The 25,031-nt window shown below is 26.1% G+C and overlaps 1 protein-coding gene across 1 annotated transcript in view; it reads left to right on the top strand.

The window, feature by feature from the left end:
* LOC113556412 (amyloid beta A4 precursor protein-binding family B member 1-interacting protein-like) overlaps positions 1-25,031 on the top strand; it is a 400,319-nt gene that overhangs the window by 262,919 nt on the left and 112,369 nt on the right. Inside the window, exon 3 of the mRNA XM_026961336.1 lies at positions 879-942. Within this exon, the coding sequence (XP_026817137.1) occupies positions 879-942 (64 nt within the window). The remainder of the gene's footprint in view (positions 1-878; positions 943-25,031) is intronic.

Consider the following 25,031-nt stretch of genomic DNA (forward strand, 5'->3'; position numbering starts at 1 on the left):
TTTTGACAAATTGTTTTAAAAGTGTATTTTTTAACGTTAAAACAAAATAGTGTTAATTATTTATATTGTTATAATTTCATAAAAATACCACAAATTATGTGGGATCTTGGATTAAATTGTCAAAAATGTTTACTTAGCTTCAATCTTTTCATCAAAATTAAAAATAAGATAAAATAAAATTCTTATGAAAAATAACATAGGTATAATTTTTTTTCAACATTTTTATATTGTTATGAGAACAACTTGTGTGAAAGATTAAATAATATTTCTATCAAAATTCTAAATATATTATAATATATTGTGATAAATATCTTAAAATAAGAACATTAGACATAAATACTATTAAAATAAACAAATTAAGAATTTAAATTATCGAAGAAAAATATTTAAAATATTTGAAAAATGTTCATATTCAATTATAAATATTTGGTAAAAATTTAAACCTCTACATTTTTTCATGTGTAACAGCGCCGAAGTATTAAAAATAATATTAAAACAAAATCAATTTTATCAAAAACTGATTTTGTTTACAAATTCTCATTTTTCCTTAAGTATTGTTTTGTTTTCCTTAATATTTCGAAAGGTAATAGAAACTTTTACTTTTAATCATTCGTGTACATGAACTAACTAGAATCATTTCTCTAATAGAAGCCACCCTCGAAGATAAAAATCATTACTGCCCCAAAATATGATAATAGATACCTAGGCAGAAAAAATCAAAACACGAATTATTATAAAATTGATATACTTTAATCATTCCGACCAATACCATCAGTTCTTTAAAATTATAAATAAGTCAATTTCATATATTTACTATACATTTTATAAGGTTTTAAACAATTTTAAACAGTTTTTCATTTGATTTTTTTGATTTTCAGAACGAGTTGCAGACTGACCAGTCTACACGTGAAAATCGGACTAATGTGAATCTTGTGAAAGACAGTAAGTTTCATAATAACGATACGTACATTATACTTAATAGCATCCACATATTATTTCTTCAATTAATTATATATGTTTTAGTATATCTATATTTAGGAGAAAACTATTGTAATTTATCGTAATATTTTGCGATTAGAATTGATATCATATTATTGTGTGTAATTCGGTATTTACCAATAACGGTAATTGCTTTTTAATTTAGATCCATCATACCTGGATACCTGATAGATGTTCAACGTTATAACTTTCGAACGGTCGTTTGTCTAAGTAGACAAATAATATACCTCTCGCCACAAACTATACGAAACTCATTAACTCATTAGAGTCCACCACACCTATACACGTTATGCATTGCAAAAATTTGTGTTATCTCGTTTTTCTCTCCATATCCCAAATTATATGAAGATAATAAAATAATAGAAATACTCATAGGTCTACCACCTTGTCGGACAGTCGTGAAAATTACGTAATCAAACAACCTACGTGTTAATAATGTGAGGGAACGGGAAGAAGGGAAAAAAATGATTTTAAACACTAGAACTCGGTTAGTGTTTAAGTAGTGGGGCGCTTTGTTTTATAATGATCGGCGTGGAAAGGGCAGGCTCCCTTCGTTTTAACATGCCATTAAGCCGTTGGCAATACGAGACGACGATTTGGACGCGGTACAATCTACATCAGAGCAATCAAGTCGAAAGCGGCTGATAAGACAGACGCTCCATGCCGCCGCCGTCCAAGTGGGTTAAGCGAATTAACTGTTGTTAAAGATGGTTTCGGAAAGGGTATACCTATAATACCTTCATCATGAACGAGCACGACGTCGCTTTCAAACATGAAATATGTCGTTTACTATAAATTAGCGTGGAAAAAAATTCAAACATCATACTCAGCTTAATTCGTTTCGCGTGTATACAATGTAGTTTTGACATAATTCGTCGCGTTATCTTATTATTATTCTTTTTTATCTATTTATTTATTTATTTATTTATTTATTTTTTTTTGGCACGATCCCACTATATAATGATATATAGACCAGTTTAAATACAGAATGGTACAAACCACGCAACAAAAATTATAAATCAATATCAATATCATATTTTACTTCAATCCCTCTTTTATTACTTTATGAAATACCTGCAGTAATACACTATTTTCTGTTATATAACACAATAATACACTAACAGCATACTGTGGTCGGAAAAAAAAAAAATTGTTTTTAGCGTAGTTAACTCGTGGATAATTTGTATTACAAGTGCATGATAAAATTACATAAACGTATTTATTAAACGGGTCATTAACGGTTTTTATATATTACAAGCCGTAACGCAAGACAAATATCTTGGACGACATCATCCAAATGTATTATTCCATTCGCTAAAATGAGAACAATTCAATGTTTGAACAATGACTTACATTGTTCGTTAAAAAGTATAACTATGTACTTGCTTTAATACGTTATTTTACACATTTTTATTTCATTGTTTAACTTTAATTTTAATTTATACATTCATTTATTTTAATAATTGAATTGTAATATTGTTGATATATTGTATATTTTAGAATATTCAATAAGATCTCTTTATTTTCTTCGGTACCTATAATAATATATAACTTGTAGACGGTTATTTTTGTGTAAGCAATTTGTATGAACTCTGACGATAATTTAATAAAAAGTCTAGACGTTTAAAAATATTTATTATTTACTAATGTTTAAACGTCTGTTTATTCTTGAAAGTTTAATGATTCGCTTTAGTAACTATACATTTTCATATTTATTATATTATAATATAATGTACAAAAATAATATGCCACGAAATTAATAATACAATTATTGAGAAAGAAAAATACAATAATTCATTTATTTTATCGTTTTAAAATTTATAAATAATACAACTTTCTATATTTATACATTGTAAATGTAAATAATAAATCATTTCTAAAAGTTTTATAAGTCAATAGGTTCATTTTGTTCTACTCATCTTCTAATATTATACTTTTATTAATTTTTAACGAAACCTCGAAAAATATTGTTTTACCGTTTAAAATCATCAAACTTTAAAATTAAAATACATAAGTATTGATTTATTAAGTATTTATATAACATATTTTATATTAACTAATCTAATAGATTTCATAATAATATAAAGTATTAATATATTTACATATAACAGTAAGCAATTGTTTACCAATAGCCAAGTGCCGAAGTATGTCATATACATATATATATTATTCACTCACATACACATATTATGCTAATATGTATACTATAATCGTGTATATAATCATAAACAAATTATTAATTTCACAAAATATGTAATATAAACTATTATTACATAAAAGCAAAAGTCATAAACTAGACTAAAAGTTTGACAGTGATTTATATCCGTTTGAAACGTTAATATGAATATATTATTCAAAAACATGAAAACTTAAACTTTTCTTACTACATATTAGGTTCTTCAAAATTTTAATTAAATTCTATATACATCTATGTATGTTATGGAGAATGCGGAAAATAGGAAATTTCTCGAATACCAAAAATGGCTGGACAATGTAGATACTGTCACTCATAAATACATAATATACAAAGAGATGTATACCAAATTCAACCACAATGTTATGCTATACTCAAGCAATGTGTAGAACAAAATGTTGTTAATTTAAATACTACTAAATAGTTTTGTTTTGTAATTTTAATAGCGCATTTGAATGAGTTGCTTTGTGAGAAGAGAATTTCAAGAAAGAAATAATAAAAAATCTCTACTTTCATGTTTAGTATAAAGCAATACAAAACAATTAAGATATAAATAAACAATAAACACTGAAACATAAAAAAATATGTATAATATTTAAATTTGTCTTTAAAAGTACCTGCAAAGTAATTTTATAACATTAACGACTAAACTATTTTTTGTATCAAATAATCAGACATGACGAATACTCTCATAGTGACATTAATTTATACGCCTAACAAAATAGAAAAACAATTGAATTTAATCACTGATTAATTATTATACATTAATATATAACATATATAACATATACATTAAAAGATTCACCAATAAATACAAAATAATAAATACTGACATAAATTTAATTATGTTTTGACATTTTTGTTTTGTATTTATTTTAGGTAGTTTTATTACTTTCTTATAAATGCTAAAAATAAAGTATATAAATTAATAGATTTGTATGTATATTATACAAATACTGTTATCTTAGTTGAGGGATGTAATTTCCTAAATATTTAAATCAAAAAAATTATAAAAACTTAAAATAAGATGCTTAAATGTACTCTAATGATAATTAAAACCATTATTAAAATCTACAGCATTTATTATTGATTTAGATTATTGTTATAATATATCAAATACGATCATTATGTAATTTTTCACCTATATACGTATTTATTTAATAACTTATAAAATCCTTACGAATAATAGAATTCCTTAAGCCTGTAAGTAATTTATTACCTATAATTTTCAATGTAAGCTATTATTTTAAACGACAGCTGATATGATTACTAATTAAATGATATTCTAAATTGATTTAAAAGCTCGAATTATGATGAGAGTCATTAATACTTAGTACAATAAATGGATTTCTGAATATTAATGTCTATGTAATAATTTTGTAAATTTAATGATTTTGTGAAAATTGAATGTTTTGACTTGGGATACGATATGTAAAAGTAAATGTACTTAGCGATCAATACTTTACGTTAAGCTTTATGGTAACGACTGTTTTCATTTTTAAATAACTGTATGAGTGCAGAATATGATAGCCACATGTTAAGTTAACAAAATATAATTCAGTGATTTTTCATACAGGTAGTCTTCATAATATATACATTATTTTAAATAAGAAAAAAATACATTTTATACAACATTATAATAGCAAAATATTATCATTTTAATAATTAAAATATCAATTATAATAATTGTACTTGATTATCAATTCTGATAATGATATTATACTTTGTATTACTGTTTTGCTCATAAAAACAATCAGAATGTTCGGGCAGTGCGCTATAAAATTCGATCAACATTTTGAATCTATGTACCTAAACGTTATTTAATAGATGTGTGTTCAATTTTATAAAATAAAAACATGGATTTTTGTATTGGTCTATGACAACATAATAATATAAAGTATAAATACCATAAATATTTCAAGTAAAATAGTTAAATAAGTTTATGTTATTGCGTATTAATTGTTCTATATTTTATTAATACATATTAATATTATAAATGTATAACTACTAAATTGTATAAATTATATTTGATTATAAACAATCATTGAAAACCAAATTAATACAATAAAAAGGCAATCAGATTCTTATTAAAGAACAATAATAATCTTTTTATCCAATTTTTTTTTTATGTTTGTATATTTTTGGAGTTGATATTTTAAAATAGAATTTAAAAAAAATATAAAAATAGTGCAGCTGTACTCAGTTTTATGAATATGACCCCACTGCATTTAAGGAATAATCAAATTCACTTATGTTTTAATATTAAGTAAATTTAAATTCCCAGAACTATTTCAAACAATATTTTTATATTATGTACTATAATATATTTTGTAGATATATATATCATAATATTATATACATATTATGTACGACCGTTAAAAAATAAATTAATGAATGAAAAAAAAATCGTAATTTATTAGTTTTTGTGTATGGAAAAACCTACAATTCTTTCTAAAAATGTATTTCAAGAAATAGATTAAATTGTTTTAAAGTTTTTATTGCATATTTTCGTCATATTTATAAATATATGAAATATTATGTGTTCTTCGTGAATTTCTAGATATCTATAACACAAACTGATACTTTATTTTTATTTATTTTACTTTTTTTTCTTATTAAATGTTAAGTTTTAAATCAATAATTTTTTTGGTTTTTGTCAATGTTTATATATTTGTTTATATAACTATGGTCGTTATTGATATTTTTTTGTCAACACAACGCATAGTGTATAAATTTGTATGCAAATTGCAAACGCGTTATGCTTACACTGTTCGCTATAAAAGTATATTTTAGGTTTTCACATAAGTTTATTCTGTATCATAATTAGCATAATTTTGAATTTCATATATTTAATAAAATATAAATATAATTTACTCATATTATAGTTAGATTAATTAAATTTAATCTAATCATATGAAAGTTATTTGTCTATACAAAGTTATTGATTTAAATATAAAATGAAACTTTAAACGTACCTGTTCATTTTATCAAAGATAGAATATGATTAGATAGAATACTAATAATAGATGTTTTTGTTTATTATTATTCATTAATGTATTTTTTCTACTTAAATTAAATCTTAAAAGTGAGTTTAAAAATGTAGATTAAATTAAATTGTAAACCTTATTGTGCTAAAGTTCCGAGTCATAACACACGACTTTTAATTTTCAATAGAAATGGTTTTCATTATGTCTCTTTTAAATCATACTTTTGTAATTATATCACTTACTTTTTACTGAAAATACTTAACTCTATTTTATTATAATATTTTTATACTGATGGGGAAACATTTTTTGTGATTATTTTCACAGAATAACTATTTCATAAGCTTATATTCGAAATTAACTTTTAATTGAATGAGCTACTTTTTCAATAAAAATAATTTGTTTAAAATTTAACTTAATTTTATATAAAAGTATTAAAAATTAAGTTGAATTTTTATATAAACCAAGAAATAGCACCAGAAACAATGAATTCAGTTATTCAAAATTAAATTAGGTATTGAAAATTGGTATTGATGGTACCTTATTAATATTTTGGCTTACAACTATTTAATTTGAACTTTAGAACACGATGTTTTTGAATAAGATATTTTAAATATTAAAATAGGTTTACCGATGTGATAGTTTTACTGTTAATAATATAGAAAATAAATAACGTTCAAATAATTAAAAACCAAATGTATACATTTGTACAGTGGTTGTTTAGTTATTTCTGAAAATATTTTTAATGTTATGTAGCTTATAATGTTTATATATATAGTATAAACGTTTATAGCTGCTTTAAAATGTATATAGTGGATCACTCTGAAGTTGGTAGTTTGAATTTTGATAGTATTAGGCTTGTGTGGACATATTATAGACTTGTAGACATGTCATTTTTCTTACAAACTAGAAAATAAAATCATACGAGTATATTTTAATTAAGTTAATTTACAATTAAATTAATTTTTAACTCAATTAAGTTATATCAAAATAATATATAAGTTATCTTTGACCTGACTTAACTTACTTTTCCTATATTAACTTAACCCAACAACTTCAAAACAATTTCGTTAACTTTATCTGCAACCTCAGTTATTAATATTGATGTCTAAATTTCCATAGAAACAGTATCCGCAATCCTAACAAAATCATCTGATCGAATTGTAAAATAATATTGACAATAATTATTCGTTGCGCTTACACAACACTTATGGTTATCATAACTATTTTATTAATATACTGCAGAAGCAGCAACAGCTGTGGTGTTATGGTTTTCACACTCGTCCTTGTCCGCGCCCGAGCGTATTACAGCGCGAACCTCTCTCCATGGTACGTCATATCCTGCGTCTGCCAGCAACACGCGCTATCGCGGGATTCAAAATCACCCAACTGTTAATTACTATTTGCCCGATAGAGAGAGACTATATTATAGTATACGTCACATTATGCACGGTGAGTGGTATTGTTTGTGGACTCGAAAACGCGGTAGTGGTTATAATATTTACACATAGATATATAATAGACTATTGTAGAAGATACTATAATAATACAGCGAGTCTAAACTAAAAGTCGTACTGTGTTGTGAACTATTTACGGGTGACATTTAATATTATGACTTCGACGATGCATTTGTTTAATTGTTATTTTACCGCACTGGCATGGCAAAACTTGTAGATAATAAAACAGAACAGATTTTGATTAAATATGAAAGAAAAAACATTTAAATACAGTTTAATATCTATTAATTACTTTTTAATTATATAATACATATACATTCATTTTATAATCTTAAAATATTGAAATTATAAATCGATAAAATAAAATAAAAAAAAGACTTGATAATCAATAATTATCATCGAAAATATAAACTATAATTTAATATTTAAAAAACGAATTAGAAAATAAATATTATATTACAATATTTTTTAAATAAATATTATTTGTATTTAAAATAAAATATTTATAAATTAATTATTATTTACATTTTTCATCTTCACTATCACATAAAAAAATAATATAAAAAATAAATGAATTATTTTAATTTATACATAGTTTTAAATTTACATGATAATTATTCTTAGAGATAGTTGCAATATACTACACTATTGTCTATTACACATGACATCTATGATACTATCTCAGATGGACGGTCAAAAAATTAAATAATGGTTGATTTATTTTTTGTTTTTATTCACGAAACAATGAAGTGTACAATTCTCAATAAAATGTGTGTATAACAAAAGAATTTAAAATAATCCGTTCAATTGATAGCTCAGAATGTTATTCATATCATAAAAAAAATGTTACTATTTATATATTTATATTATAGAATATATGCGAGTTTGTACTCGAATACTTTTTATTGACTATTCAAATACGTATTTTAAATACTCTTTAATATAAGTATCTTTACGTGAATTATTTAAAAAAACATATTTTACAAGAACATATATCATGTTCAACAACTGGACAGGATAAACGCAGTTTATACGAATACGTTCATACTCAGTAAAAAGTGAAACTGTTACTATTTGATCATCGTAAATACAATTTGCGTTTATATATATTATATTATTATGATATACAAAACTACATTATTGTATACACGTCTAGTTTATCGGTTGAAAAAAACGGTTTAACGACACTTAGACTTTTTGAAATTGCAAATACTACTTATCGGACTTTGGCAGAGCACTGCGCGTTATCTGAGTCAATAACGATTTACACTCGGAGCGTCTTTTATTCGATTAGACTTTTCAATTTTCAAAAACGTGCACATCTAAAAGAAAACAAAGAAAATCTAGCCATTTCACTGATCTTTTGATTGTTTATTTTTCTGCCAGACTGTCTCTGGAAATTTAAAAATGATAAGAGTTCCACAAAATAAAAAAATAAACAAAGGATTTGTGACCCTAACATGAAATTACTTGTCTTATAATAACACATATTTTCAGTCACGTATACAGCGAAACGTCTCGTCAAACATTAAATATATATGCATCATATACGAATATGAATAAAAATAAGTTATATTGTAAATCATAAAATCTGCAGCACTAATTAATCTTATGCCAACTAAATCAGTAAATTCACATCGAAATACATTTATTGCAATCAAAATGTACTAATTAAATGTGCATTTCTGAATGATATAATACTTATTTGATCCTGGTAAAAATTAATATTTAAATAGTATTTGATTAATTAATTTTATATAGAAGCTGTAGTGACATTCGAAATAATAAATTTATTTTAGATTCTGAGCAGAGCAATATGTGCATGTATTTATTTTATAATGGCGAGCGCGCGCGTGTGTGTTTTTTTTCTATGCACACGAAAGAAGTCGATAAAATGCTTCAATTTTCACTTAAAGGGTAGTTTTGGATATTAAGTTGGATCTAGTTTGTAATAAAATATATTTATAAAATTGTATTTATAGAATTTTTACGCAAATCTAATATTATTAATAATAAAATAATATTTTGTTGACAGTCTTCACTCAGAATCGTTTGTAATCGACTCATTGTATTCAATGGGTTAAAATTAAATTTATATTTAACAAAATCCATTATAGTGGTTTACTCAATAACGAGTTCCATTCGACACCTAATGTATAACAGAGCAGTACCTACTTGCTTACCTTTTTAATAACTGATTTTAAAGACGTTTAAAATAAAATTAGACTAATAATATAGGTTATATACGGTTGATATTATATAAATACTTGATATTTCAACCATTGAAGTCGAAATTAAATAAAAAAATTGAAAAAATATGATAAACTTTTACAACTTATTTTCTGTGTTAACTATATTTTTGCAATTTTGCTTAGATGTTTTGAACCTTATAAACAATATATATATATATATATAAGGAAAAAAAATTCGAACAATATGTGATTTTCCCCGATATTTTTAGTAGCATTCCCCGTTTTTTCTATATTATTATTCTCTTATAATAAGTGTGTGCGTATAAGAACAACCCTGCAAGTACATGAAAAATAAAATATTATTACAATATTATAGTAAAATATGTTTACTGTTCATAGTGAGTTATAATTGAATCCAATAAGTACGTGTGTGAACGCAAGTATAAAACTTGCATTTTAGAATTGTATGGTTCACCTGGCAGAACATGGGTCTAATGACTCTAATGATGGGTGGCCGTATAATAAATGTCGGGAAACACTAAACTGGACTATCGTCAAGATCTATGGGCAAGTTGTTGAATCATTAGTTATCTGTTAAGTTTGACTACACTTGAATAGTGTTCTTAAAGTTTTAAATGAACTGCTAAAGATAATATGCTTTGGGACTTTAGTTATTTATATACCTACGTATTCTATAATACTTTACAACACTGTTGTACACAGAAATGTACTTATTTCGCCTATATGCTGTGCCGTGTTACGAATTATATTCTTAAAATAATATAATTTTATAGTCATTACTTTATTACCTACTCAGTATATTATTAAGTATAAATGTTGATAGTAAGTGAACTGTATACTATATTGCAGTACCATTATTTATCTCAATTATATAACATAAAAATGTTGATCATTTTCTTCTTGTGTAAACGTATAATACTTGTATTTTGTTTCGATGCACACGTATCATTTTTTTTTTGTGTTTTAACTTTTAACACGACTTTATGACAACGTTACTTATTATAATAAGCTTATAAATGAAGAATCACAACCACACTTTCTACTTAGTTTTTTTTTTTCATCTCCTATCGTTACTAAATTTAATTTTACTCGGTGAAATTTTCGATTACATTTTTTTTCTCCAATATACTCGTATATTATTAATTATAATTAAATTATTTTTTATAGAATCATTGGATTTATCAACACAGTTATTCCAATTATAGTAAATTTGAACAGTATAAATAATGTGTACTTATTATTGATTAAAATACATGTTTGCACTGTATACGATTGTAAAAATATACTGAATAGTTTGACTTTATCTCAGGTCTTTCTAAATATAAAATTATGGCATTAAAAATATTAATATCTACGCAGTAGTTGTTATACTGTTGTATTTTTGTATAATTCTAATATTCTATAATGACAGTGATTGTATTTTTGATGACAATGATCCGTTTGGCATAATAATATAAAACATTTTAGTTCAAACATCCTATACAAAACATTAAATTAAAACTTATTGTTGTTTTTAAAGTATTTTTGATATTTTTAAACATTTTATTAAAAAAATATACAAATCATATATATATATGTTGGTTGTAAAATTACAAAAATCGAATAATCCGCTGTTGTCTAATTCCTTGCTATTGTATATCTTCTATATATTTATTATTCAATTATGCGTGACAAAAACAATTATATTCTATTAAATGTATTAAAGTAAAACAGAAATAATATATGATTACGATAGTTAGTTAAGGTCTGGACATTTGTTTAGAATTCAACAGGTTAGGGAAAAATATATATTTATACATACATTTAAGTTTATTCAAATCCGATGTTGATCGTCGTCTAATAAGAAATTAAAATTAAAAATTAATGTATTAAATCACCATTGATATGTATGTTGTTATTATCGTCCATAATAAGTCTGCCTATTTCTAAATTTATGCTTATATTTTGATTAAAAATTTAAAAATTTGAATTTTTTGACAAAACGATCTATACCTACGTAGTTATTAACAATTTTTTAAATTGAAAATCTTTTATATTGAATTTTTATTTTTAAACATAATTTGATTATTGACTTATTTATTAATACATAAATATCGAAAAACTACAAAAATATTTTAAAATATCACATCAATACCTGTCACAGTAATATATATTTGATAAAAAAATAAATCACACATTGAATAATATTTTATTTTTTTTTAATTATTAATAATTCAGTTATAATTTAGTATTTCTGAGTTTTTGATTATTTTGAATATGTATATTTGTATAATAGTACACCTATATACCACAGTTTTTCTTTTTATTTTTACATCAAACAGTTATTATACTAAAAAAAATATTAGCGTTTTTCCGTACTATCTATCTCTGCATCAAAATGTCAAAGTAAAGGAAATATGAATTTTTCAAAGAATCATTTAAACCTCTGGAAAATAAATTTGAAATTATATGGAATGTTTAATGATGAAAAGATCCCCACGCATAATAATACAATATAGATACATATTATATGATTATTTTTTATGGTATTGATTTATTTGTATCATATTTATATATCATTATTATTTTCTGAGCATTAACTACTAAGATTATCATCTTACATTATAATATTAGCGTTGTATTTTTATGAGGTTAATTTGTACATTTATTTTAAATATGAAATCAATATATTAATTACAACAGAAATTGTTACGATTTATTAAAATATATTTTATGACATGTAGAATTTGATTCTCTGATATTCTGGACTTAATGAGATTTGAATACCGGTCAAAAATATATATTTAATTCATTGTCATTTGTACTTTAACATTCAAATAGGTATTTAGATATATTGAGGTTCAGTATTATTTTTATCATAATATATCCATGCAATATCATCGGGAGGAAATTTAGGTATACTATATGAAAAGATTGATAAACATTAAAAAATATATTAAAATATTGTGTTATTGTTATTTAAATAACAAGTTTTCTTCCATTCTATATAGTATAATATACTTATTATAATAATAATATTGCTTTATAATTATGATCGTTAAGGACGTCTAAACACGAAGCTGACAAAAATTCAAAACAAAACAACTCCCCCATCGTCCTTACAAAACACCAAAAGACACACGTCTTATTCGCATACATTTCTATTGAAAGTAATCTAGCTAGGCGATTAACTCTTTCACCCACCGTAGAAATCCCCGTTCAGGGTGTCCATACTCAATTATACGTTACATGAGCGAATGCACATACATATCGTACATATTGTATGCGTTTTGCCGCGGAATAGACGGGTTTATTATAACACTGCTGACCGTACATTTGGCTCACTTTAACCGCACTTCGTACGTTTGCCTACGCGCCCGTGCATCACACGTACATGCACACATTCATACACACAAATATAATATTATGAATGTGATATTCCGTTGGCTTGGCAATTTACTGCACTTTTACGGGTTATCATGTTTACGTTGCGTCACTAATATATTACAGGCGATTCCCACAAATATTATTTTATGACTAACATAGGGTAAAATATTATACATTTATACAAGTATAAAAAAAATGTATAATATATATCTTATGTGATTCAACAATGCAAACTTATCCCTATCCCCTAGTTTTATTTTAATAATGAATTTGTTCAAATTCTGATCTTGACATATTAAATAAACTTAAAGACTATATTTTAAAATTCTTCAGATTTTCTTTACTACTTACGGAACGTTATGTAGAGATACAAATACCACTTTTTACTATATATTTTTTTGTTGCATACATTTTTTTAGATTCTTAACGGAGTGATGAATGTATTGATTTTACAATGATGTATGTTTATTATTATTTTTTTTTTTTTTTGTTTTGATGTCTGTTATCATATTTTGGAGTAGTTATAGTGTTTTTATTTATAACTTCAGTGGCGTTTCTAAAAGGAAAGTGAATCAAGGTGGTATTTTGGGGGGGGCGGGGGGAGGTGTCAATAGTAAAATATATCAAATAGTTTTCAAAAGTTTCAAAAGCAATTTTTTCATTTTACTGTAACTCAAAAACGAATTATTGTAAATACTTGAAATTTTCGCCAAATGTTTATATTAGTGTTATCTTTTTACGATTGAATTTTCAAAATATTATGACTTTTTTTTTTAGCTATTTAGGCAATTGAAATTTTTGATTATTCTAAGTTTTTTTTTTTTTTTAAATACAGATAAAAAAAATTGGCATTCCAAAAAATCTTTAAAATTTAATACAAGAATTATTAAACGTTGTACTTATCGTAGTAAAAAAAAAAAATCAAAAATCATTAGTCAAAATTTTTTTTTAAATTTATAATTGTCTGCTGAACGATTTAAAGCAGAAAGGAGGTTCTTATTTAGAAAAAATACTGAGGTTTGTATCTCTCTAGGACATTTTTAAGTAGCACAAAATAACTCAAGAACGTGAAAATATGATCTCAAAGATATATTTAAAAATTCCAAAAATCAACTTTGAATAACTGCATTATTGAAAAATAAAATATATGAGTATTTAGAATACTTAGTGAATCACTCATTCTACATAATATGTATGTGTGTGTGTGTGTGTGTGTGTGTGTAATGTATACGCTATACGATACAGTTTAAAAATCCATAAAGGGATTTATTAACCTAATGGCTTGAATTTTTTTCTTTATAAAGGAAATAATGATATACCTACCTATGACATAAAATCGTAGTACGATTATAGTCGTTAATATTAATTTCGCGTATATGTACATGTATAATGTAGTCATTGTGTGTGCGTGTGTGTTGTGATATTCTTACACTGAGAATAAGGTTATTATATTATTTCAAGCTGTCGGATAAAGTGTGAAAAATAACTTATACTACCGCTGTTCCGGAATACTGCCAAACAACGCGATGTGGAACTTCGTGTTTCCCGATATTTTTCATAAAACTAACACGGTAAAATGATTCAGAAAATTGCTGACTGTACTTTACTCTTATGCGAAATCGTATTATACTTAGAATAATTATTTATAATTGAAAACAATACATTTAATCGTATAAATATATTTATATATATATATATATATCGTCATTTTTTTTTAAGATATTGTATGTACGTAAAATAGGTTAAAATATATGTTATTGGGATAAAACGAGTACCTAAATGTTCAAAACACTTTTACAGTATCATAATATTTAATTTAATACTTTAAATTTACGAAAAAAATAATGCTGTACAATACAAACAATTAATATTCCTTTTGAATAATTAAGTCAAAATTATTTTTAATCTACTGTGGAAAAAAACAAATAAGATATTTTTCTTCATTCTACGGATCACATTAAAAGAACCTATTTACTTAGAAACACGATAATTTTTAACAAAACTCGCATGTAATTTAATTTCTGTTATTCATATGTTGCAATTATTTTTTTCTTTTATCAGTTTTTAATCTATTACATTTGTAATATTTGTAAACACTAAATATAACATATTTTAAATTACACGTTTACCTAATTACAATTAGCTAGAAGTTAAAAAAAATTGTTTAACTAATATTGTTAAATCAAATTTTAATTAAAGCTTTAATTCAATGAATGGACAAATTAACAATTCGTATAATTCAATACATTTTACCAGCTTATATGTAACCAATTAATTAATATTTAGTAAGTATATTGCATTTATATCCCCAGTAACTTCATCATACACCAATAATGTTATTGTTTTTTTAAAAATCTGTGCACAGTTCTTTCGTTGTAATTAATAACATCAATAACGATATCATGTGTCTCGAAAATTGTTTCACAATTATAATTTCAATTCAAATAACAGACTCATCAGTCATGCATATTAAATATTATTATTTAAATCAAGGTGAATCAGTTACGATTGTATTTGTACTTCCTTTTTCTAAGGTTAAAATTAATTAAAACTCAAAATATATGGAACCACTTATGTAAATTTATTGAAACTACACATAACTATTGAATTTTCTTTATTATTATTTTTAATAATCAGAACTAAGTAAGTCCCTGTTGAATCTGTTTCTGCTACTATTGCAGTTTGTTCCCGTGGTTTTGTCTTATCGAGTTAATATTATCCACGTCTTTTGTTGAACGCGCTTTTGTTGAAAAAAAGTTAAAACAAACTTGTACATTTTCGTTTTACAGCAGCGTTTGTGCTTCTCGAGCGGCTGCTTCCCACGTTAATTTAATCGAATTTCCACTATAATTCAAGTATTTTAATCGTTGTTATTGTTTTTATACGAAATCGTATGAATAATTAAAACCGTCGAAATCCTTATTCATAGCTTTAGCGATTAATTTTGTTGTCGAACAACAATAATAATAATAAGAAAGAAAAAATATAAAACGATTTACTGTCTCCGACATCAGTGATAAAATTAGACTGTTTGTACAGAACGGTACGAGCGAGCAAGAAGTAGACTATGATTTTTTTCAATGAAAAAAAAAAATGCGGACGTTAGCACCTATAACTAACGGTGTTCAAATTTGCACGACCGGGGAGCTGGCGATCTAGCATAATACATTAATCGGCCACGACTCGCTAGCGACCGGCCAAACGCGTCAGTGGCGGTTGACCGCTGTGGTTTATAAAATCCTAAACGAAAAAAACGGTCGGGATCGACGGGCCGAACACTCGTATTTTAGTGTGCGCAAATATCTCTTCGCGGTATAGTGAACGCACCGGCGGCGGTAATATACGGTGAACTACGAACGAGACCCGACACGATAATAAATTAATCCGTAACACGAGTAGAATACGAATCGGGAGAGCGGTTAATGCGGCGGCGGCACGCACACACACGCGTGTAATATACATATATATATATATATACGTACATACGGAGAGAGAGGTAGACAGAGGGTTGACGAGCAGTGTTCGAAGGTATACACAGGGGAAAGTTATGTGTGCGCGTGAGTGTACACGGTGAGCCGCATTTGCATGCATCGAGAAAATACAAGCTATGGTTCCATTTCCATCGCTCTTACCTCTGGACCACCACCCCTTGAGATTGACAACGCGATGTACGTGGTTGGTGCATGGTTTCATCCTTTAAAACGAAACGTCAGTTTTAAAATAATATACATTTACGTACACGTGAAACTTACACACGTGTACACGTGTATTTACGAATGCCTACGTATATATATACGTCAAATATATACACGCACGTGGGTCATCTCATGACCGCGTGTTTGCAGTCGCCGCTGTAGGTAACGTTATTGCCAGGCATTGAAACCGTCGCTTTATTAGATATAATATCAGCAATGATGACAATCCATAACGGTTTTCATTTCTCCTCTACACCAGAAATAAAAACAATTTCGTTATTGCGGTTCTCGTCGTGTTCCTTAATATAGTAAGTTATTGATGTTTATCGGGTTTATATGCATATGTGTAAATATGCAAGCATATTGTGAATATAGAACTTCTCGTTTTCATTAAGTATTCTAAAAGCAATGCAAGGCTTAAAGTTAAGACAGTATATATGGTCGGAGAAATAATATTATGATTTTTAGTTTAGCTAGTGGGCATGTACGAGGACGTTAATTTTAAATATGATTGTTATCATGACGCATTTCCATCGTGCAAGTGTGTAACGACAAGGCGATGTATTACAATTTTAAATATGAGTGGTATGTAAAATTAAAATTGATTTTTTTTAACTGTGAAACAAGAAAAGTGATGGTTTTACAGTATAAAGTATTTCATATTTTATTTTTAACATTCAAAATATATTTTTTCGACACAAAGAATTCTTTATAAATTTCAAACATAACAAAATAAAAAACACTGGACTTTAGACAGATATTTGAGATCCTTTAAAAAGTCCTTTTTTTCATTAACACAGAAATATGTCATTTTCACACAAATGTGTCTCAAATAAAATTCATAATAGTGTAGAATGATTATTAATATAAAAAAAAAAAAAATATTAAATTGTATTGAATAGCATAAAAGTATAATGTATGAAAATGTTTAATGGTTGCATACTTAATTAAAAAAAAAGAATTCAAAACCAAATTAAATTAAACGTTTAAACGTGTCATACATTTAATTTAGTTGAATTTCATGAAATCAATTTTAAATGATTGCTGATGGATGTACATTATTTGATTTCGTTCATACTGTTTTTTCATTTTTACGCGTTATTTAAAATTTTGACAGGAAAATTGTATCTTTTTCCATTACCAACTCAATTAGGTAGTATTATACTATAATAATATTATATGCATGTAATATAAATAAAAATACGGGTATTATTAATATAAAATGTAATGTATAATAATATTAATTTTTATTATCTATGTTTCGTTATACCTGAAGGGGAAGTGCTTATCAGTTATCAATCTATTGATGTGAATTTCGAATTGATAATTGAATATCTTGAATTATATTTTAATTTCAGTTATTCATTTGATATATCATCATTTTTTTAACATATTTTTACACACCTACGAGTTGACAACGATCAACTTAACTATTAATTTCAAAATTTATTATTTATATTTGTTTTAAATAATTAAATCATATAGTATTGTATTAAAAAAATGTGTTGAAGCTTTGCGTGTAAAGTGCATCGTTACTGAAAATAAAATACATTTTTTACCAAATTATGGTGAAGCAAATGTTTTGTTGAAATTAAAAAAATATTAATAAAAAAAAAAAAATATATATATTTTTTTTTACTAAAAATATGTACATCTTTACATTATTTCTTCACGTCTTATGCAAATTTATCATATAAATATCACACAAAGTAAAATTAAAGTAATTTAAGACAATTCTATAATACGTAATATACGTATAATCAATATGAGTCTGTGTTCTCGTGTTTCAATGTGAAAAAAATGATACATGGAAAGTTTAAGAATTTTCACCGCTTCGAAAAGTTTTTACTGATAAAATGAATTAAACACATAATATGTTGAATCGAATAGCCTGACATGAAAATATCCAAACCTATGGGAACTCAATACATTAAAGAATAAAAAAAACTTCAACACAATTTTATCTATAACTTTTTATTGGAATACACGATGATATATTTTGTATTGCCTTTGGGGACAAAACTCTTAAACTACCAATTAAAAACGATAACTTACAATATTTCAGAATGATATTTAATTTAATCGAACAAGCAACGATGAAAAACAATTTAAAGTAGGTCTTTGGATTTTAAATACCGACGATTCTATGTAGAATTAATCCAAACCAACAACGACGGATATAAGAGAAACGTAAAATGAAACCCATGGGCAGTGCGTATCGTTACTTCATTACCGGGATGGCGGAATCACTATTACAACAGTAGCGTAAATTAACGGGTTATTTAATACACTATATATTATGATATAGGTTGTATATCTATACTATTGGTCATTATAGTATCCGCTGTAGTTAGTGCGGAACAACGCATATTATGTCGACGGTCGTTCAGTCATGTGGCATGATATTGGCTTGTATGTAAACAGTAAAACAAATGACGACGACACATCTGATAGTTATATCAACAATATTATTATCTCAGATTGGCTTTCGAAAATTAACGGTAAATATACAAAAAAAAAAACATATTCACGTTTCAATTTGTGCTACGATGGTGTATTCGTGGTGAGGTAAAAAGTTTCTATCCTCGTCCTTCTACCACCACCACCACCACCACCATATACAACTAGCACCAAAGAACGCGTTGAATCCTATTTATTTTCTCGAATATAAACCTCTTATAGGAAAAAAAATATTAAAAAAATAATTATGACATTGATATTATATGATATCATAGAAATTGAAAATTGTGAGAAACGTATTGTGGTATATCAAATATTTTCAGAGTCTTGTACTAATTATTTTCGACAGTATTGTCAATGTCATTGGTACATACTGGTGAGTTGACCTAGTTGTGTGATCAGTTGTGGTAATCATTAATTTATTTTCGATCGCTTTAAAAGGGGCCATACAAGTATTTCTCATAATTAGAACCCTTCCCCTCAAACCTATTACCGTTGGAAAAAATCGCAAATTCACCAATGAGGGAGCAGTATTAAAAATAAAATGGTCATAATTTCTCTTCGAAAAGAGGGTTTATTTTTAAATCGGTTCAACGATTTGAACAATGTCATTAAATGACTTTGAAGTTGGATTTTGTTAATTAACTTATTCAACTTTACTGCTAAAACTTTGTGAATTTAAAATGTATTTGACCCGGAAAAATTGCATTAAAACATAATAAAATTTAAAATAGAATCTATTTTATATAGTTATATATACATATATGACACAATATATTATGATATGACGTATATAATATTAAAAATCATTATTATTCAATAAAAAATTTAATTTTCTATTTTATTTAATACAAAACTAGTCAAATAAGTGACAAGGATGAAATCGGCTAATATCCAATGAAATAGGAAGTCTTTTAGCTGAAAATTTGTATTTATTATTTTAATCATAAAGAAATACATATAATGCGATTATAATAAATTATATTTTAATCCATCATAATAATATACAAACTACTTGAACATAACTTTCGAAAAAAACTCCATGTTTTATCTTTTAAGTAACGTAGTAAAACTTTTGGCCTCCGTAATGCCATGTTAAACAACTGTATACCATAATAATATACCAGTCATATTTCCAATATTACAACATGTTATTTATAGTCGTTAAATTTCTAAAAAATACAAGTAACATAATACATACAACCGCACGTTATATACAAACATTTTTTTAATTTTTAAAACATGTACCTATTTATTAAAAAATATATTAAGCTAAAGAGTAAAGTATTTTAATTTTTAATTGATTCTTTCATATAATATAGTCTCTAAATACAAGATGATTAAAATTAAACTTCCTACTGTAAGTTAGAAAATAAGTTTATATTTTTGAAAATTATGTAGTTTTATTTTCATAAAAGCTAATAATATACTGATTTTTTGACAAATTTGTATACTTATAAATATCTCAAATTATTTATTTTAATTGCTAATACGAAACACAATTAAAATATAATTAATTGTTTCATAAATAATGAAACCATGTACATTGTGCATATTATTATTTATTATTATTATGTATGTGATGTACTGTATACATTTAAATATTTAATCATCGAATCAATTAGTTACTTAATTAAGGTTGAAAATTAAATGATATTTTTTTTTTACTTTATGTAGGTAAAATAGTAATTATTTAGTTAAAACGCTTAAAAAATAAATAAATAAAAAATAATAAACCTACGATATTTTTAATGAAATTTATAAAAAGGTAATCGCAAATTGAAATAATATATAATTCACTCAAATATCTAGCTAACTTAACTCATCAAGAATGACTGCATAAAATAATTTTAATAATATTTAATCGATTACCGCATGCGGCAAGCACGGTTTGTTTTGAATATTTCGGGAGAAGTGAATATATAATATATTATTATTTATACGTTTGTTCTGCTGGTCATATAATACTATATATATATATACCATGTCAGTATTTGCAAACATTTCAAATGAAACACGAAGTCGACTTTACCTGAATAATATCATAATGGTATTAACTATAGTTTACAGACAAATCCTTAGATAGATGATTTCGTGTTTATGTACGAGCGATTCGATCGTATAATTGAAATTCGTATACAATATTATATAACATTGCATAATCACCTGTACCTATACGACTTACTGGATTTGTCAAACATGTCATTCTGAAACAAAAGACTTACGTTGACTTAAAAACAAAATAAATGAAATATAAAATATAAAATGGAAAACCAAACAAAATCTAATAAAAGTAATACTAAGCACGAATTCCATATCATCCTGGCTTCTGGTCGCCAAAACTAGCATAATATCAAAGACCCAAAAATAAACATTTAAATAAAAATAGAAGCACAGAAATTGTTTGCAAACCACATTTTTATAATATGCTTGCAACAATGATTGTAGTATATACATATTATGCATACTGTATTATACTACTGAAAAATATCTGGATATACGTCATACTTTAAAAATATAATCTAAAACAGTATAATCCTCTTGATTTTAACTGTTTATTTTTTAATAGTATGAGTATAATTGAATCTGGCAAAATATAATATTTAAATAAATTATCTTACATTTATTGCGATGTCAGAACATCAAAAAGTGACGATCAATGAATTTTACGTTTATTCTGAATTTCTAAAATTCTACTTCCTTAAATTCGTTTTCTGGCAAATGCATTGATTAACATAATATTTCATACGTAAAATAATACATACATAATATAACAATACCTAAATCATCGCTACATCGACAAGCTTTGAGGGCAGACGGATGGATTGTCGGACAGAAACGATTAGAGTACAAAGGTTTCTATTCTTGGTAAGAGTATAGGTACTTATAGAGTATAAAAACCCTAAAACTACCAATTATTTATCCAAGCCACAAATATACATTCAAATCGTGTACAACGTACATGTATACGTTTTAACGTTTTAGAACACATTAATACGTCATGTAAATATTTGAGAATACTTGGAAAATAAAAATAAAACAAATAATATATGTAACCGGCGATGTTTAAATAATTATGGATGGAAAAAAATGTAATATACACAAATATAATATGTAAATAAATATAGGCATTATTACGGTGACAATAATAACACGTCACGTATAGATCCGAGGACAGACGGTTTCGGGATTGTACACTACACAATACGAGCTCGGTATACATAGTGTTATATACGTACAAACACACATATTGTATGCAACTCGAATATTATAATACACATTTTAGAAATCCATGCACAAGTTTTCACGGGACGTGTCGTAGCTAGTACAACACTGGTACTCGACCGTTTTACGAGTGCAGCGTATGATGGTACACGTTTGCTCGATACACTAATAATAATAATATAATAACAGCGTATGTAATAATATTATGTGTGCACAGATAGTGCTTTATATATATATAAATGCAATATGCACTTTATAAATGCGAGACGTTATGATAGTAATAATAATACGATTTATAATACATATAGCGGTACTGCGCAAAACGCTACGGTAATATCTTACGTTACATAGTAATGCATTGGTGAAAATCCAGTAGAGGGAGTGGTCGTCGAGCGGCGAAATTGGAGAAAATTATTTTATTGTTTGTTTAAGCGTTACGTTTTCAATAATAGTATATCTACATGCCTATATCTACCCGATTTTTGATAGGTATTTCTCAACCACTGGGTGACGCGTGAACTTAAACTGAGGTACCGTGTAAACATGGACAGTGTTCTTGTCTTTAAGTTTGATGTCGACTCGCTAGAATACGAAAGGTAAAAACTAAAAACACAACATCTGTTTGCGGGACAGCGACATAAAACAAAACGTTGTGCTCTGCGACATTCGCTCTTATTACCATAATATTATTTTAATTCGTGGTATCGTCCACCCATCGTACTCACATCGATTACTTTGATTACTTTACTCTTATGTTCTCTTCGTCGATTCTTATTTGGTAACTCATTTTGTTTTAGACGACTGTGTGCGCTTTTGAGATAAAGTCTCTTTAATAATTAATTATAATGTATTGATAAAAGTCTTTAAAATGTAAAAATACTGTTTAATGTAAAAAAAATTTACTCTCCACGCTGATACATAGGTACTTGTGAATATATCTTATGATGGTTACTGACTGATTTAATACTATGGTAAGTTATTAAAATAATAAATTATGAGAAGTCATGTGCTAAAATTACAAATACCGATAATTTCCGCCTGCTGAAATCATCACACAACTTACTATCAAGCAATGTTATACTTATTATTATTATTTTTTATGTACAGGATGATTCTTTTATCATAAAACACTCACTATTTCAAAAAGTATTCATGTTTTTAAAACATTTTTTTTACATAATTTCAAGTTGTTAAAAAGACTACGTTTTTATTAAAAAATTATATTTTTTAATATTTTTTATCTTTATGTTTTTTTTAAGTTTTTTACTTTTTTGAATGACAATATAGAGTTTTATTTTTATACTACAAAGCAGAATAATTGTCTGAGTATTATAAAAATCGTTTTTAGGGCCAGCAGTTTATGAGTTATACGTATTTAAAGTTTAGACAAGCGGATTAGAGTGGTACGGGGTTACTCCACAAAATGTTTGTCCACTACTCCGCTTGTCTTAACTTTAAAGAAGTATAACTCATAAACTACTCGCCCTAAATTCGATTTGTATGTATCAAAATACTCAAGACAATTATTCTGCTTTGTAATATGTAATTAAAACTATGTTGTCATTCAAAAAAGTAAAACACTTAAAAAAAAAATATAAGGATAAAAAATATAATTTTTTAATAAAAACGTAGTCTTTTTAACAACTTGTAAAAAAATGTTTTCAAAAACATGAATATTTTTTTAAATAATGAATGTTTTATGATAAAAGAATCGCCCCATATATATTACATTACCGTGCCGATCGATCTTGATAAAAAGTAGAGTACTAGAGTCGGTTTCATCCATGATGTCATAGTAACGCTATCCATGTCACACAAAAATGAGAATAAGCCCCAGCCAAAGACACATATTTGTCAATTAAAATTCTTAGTAAGGGAAAAGGGATCGCCACGTCAGTGTTTTGCATACATTAGTACAGTTCCCGAGGAAATATTGAAATTTCGCATATGAACTACCTATATATTTGCCTATCGTACGACGTACGTCCCAGCGGAAAACAATTATTTAGAAGCTCATAAACGACTCACGGGAAAGACCACATGCCACTTGTCAATCATTTGTCGTTGTGTGATCCAGAGCTTTACCACAGCAGTGTTATACGTATACAATATAATGCGAAAACGATGAGCGTTGGACCGTTAAAATTCAGTTAATTAACTGTATTACAGTCGTTAAATATAATGCACATTACGACCGTCTCCGACTCGCAACGTTTTATAATATGAATAATAATGGTTATACTGAAAAATGTTCTAATCGCTTGTTGCCTTAGGATTTGAAACCGAAATCCAATAACACATGAAAACGTGTGTGTACATAATATAATTATTCATTGCCTATAGCTCTCATCAGCGATATACGTGTAACGTTATACCGGCTGTACGAACGTAGTTTAAATTATATTTTAATATTTTAATCATATTTTGAACGTGCTCGT

Source organism: Rhopalosiphum maidis, chromosome 3, assembly GCF_003676215.2.
Source record: "Rhopalosiphum maidis isolate BTI-1 chromosome 3, ASM367621v3, whole genome shotgun sequence".
Lineage (NCBI taxonomy): Eukaryota > Metazoa > Arthropoda > Insecta > Hemiptera > Aphididae > Rhopalosiphum > Rhopalosiphum maidis.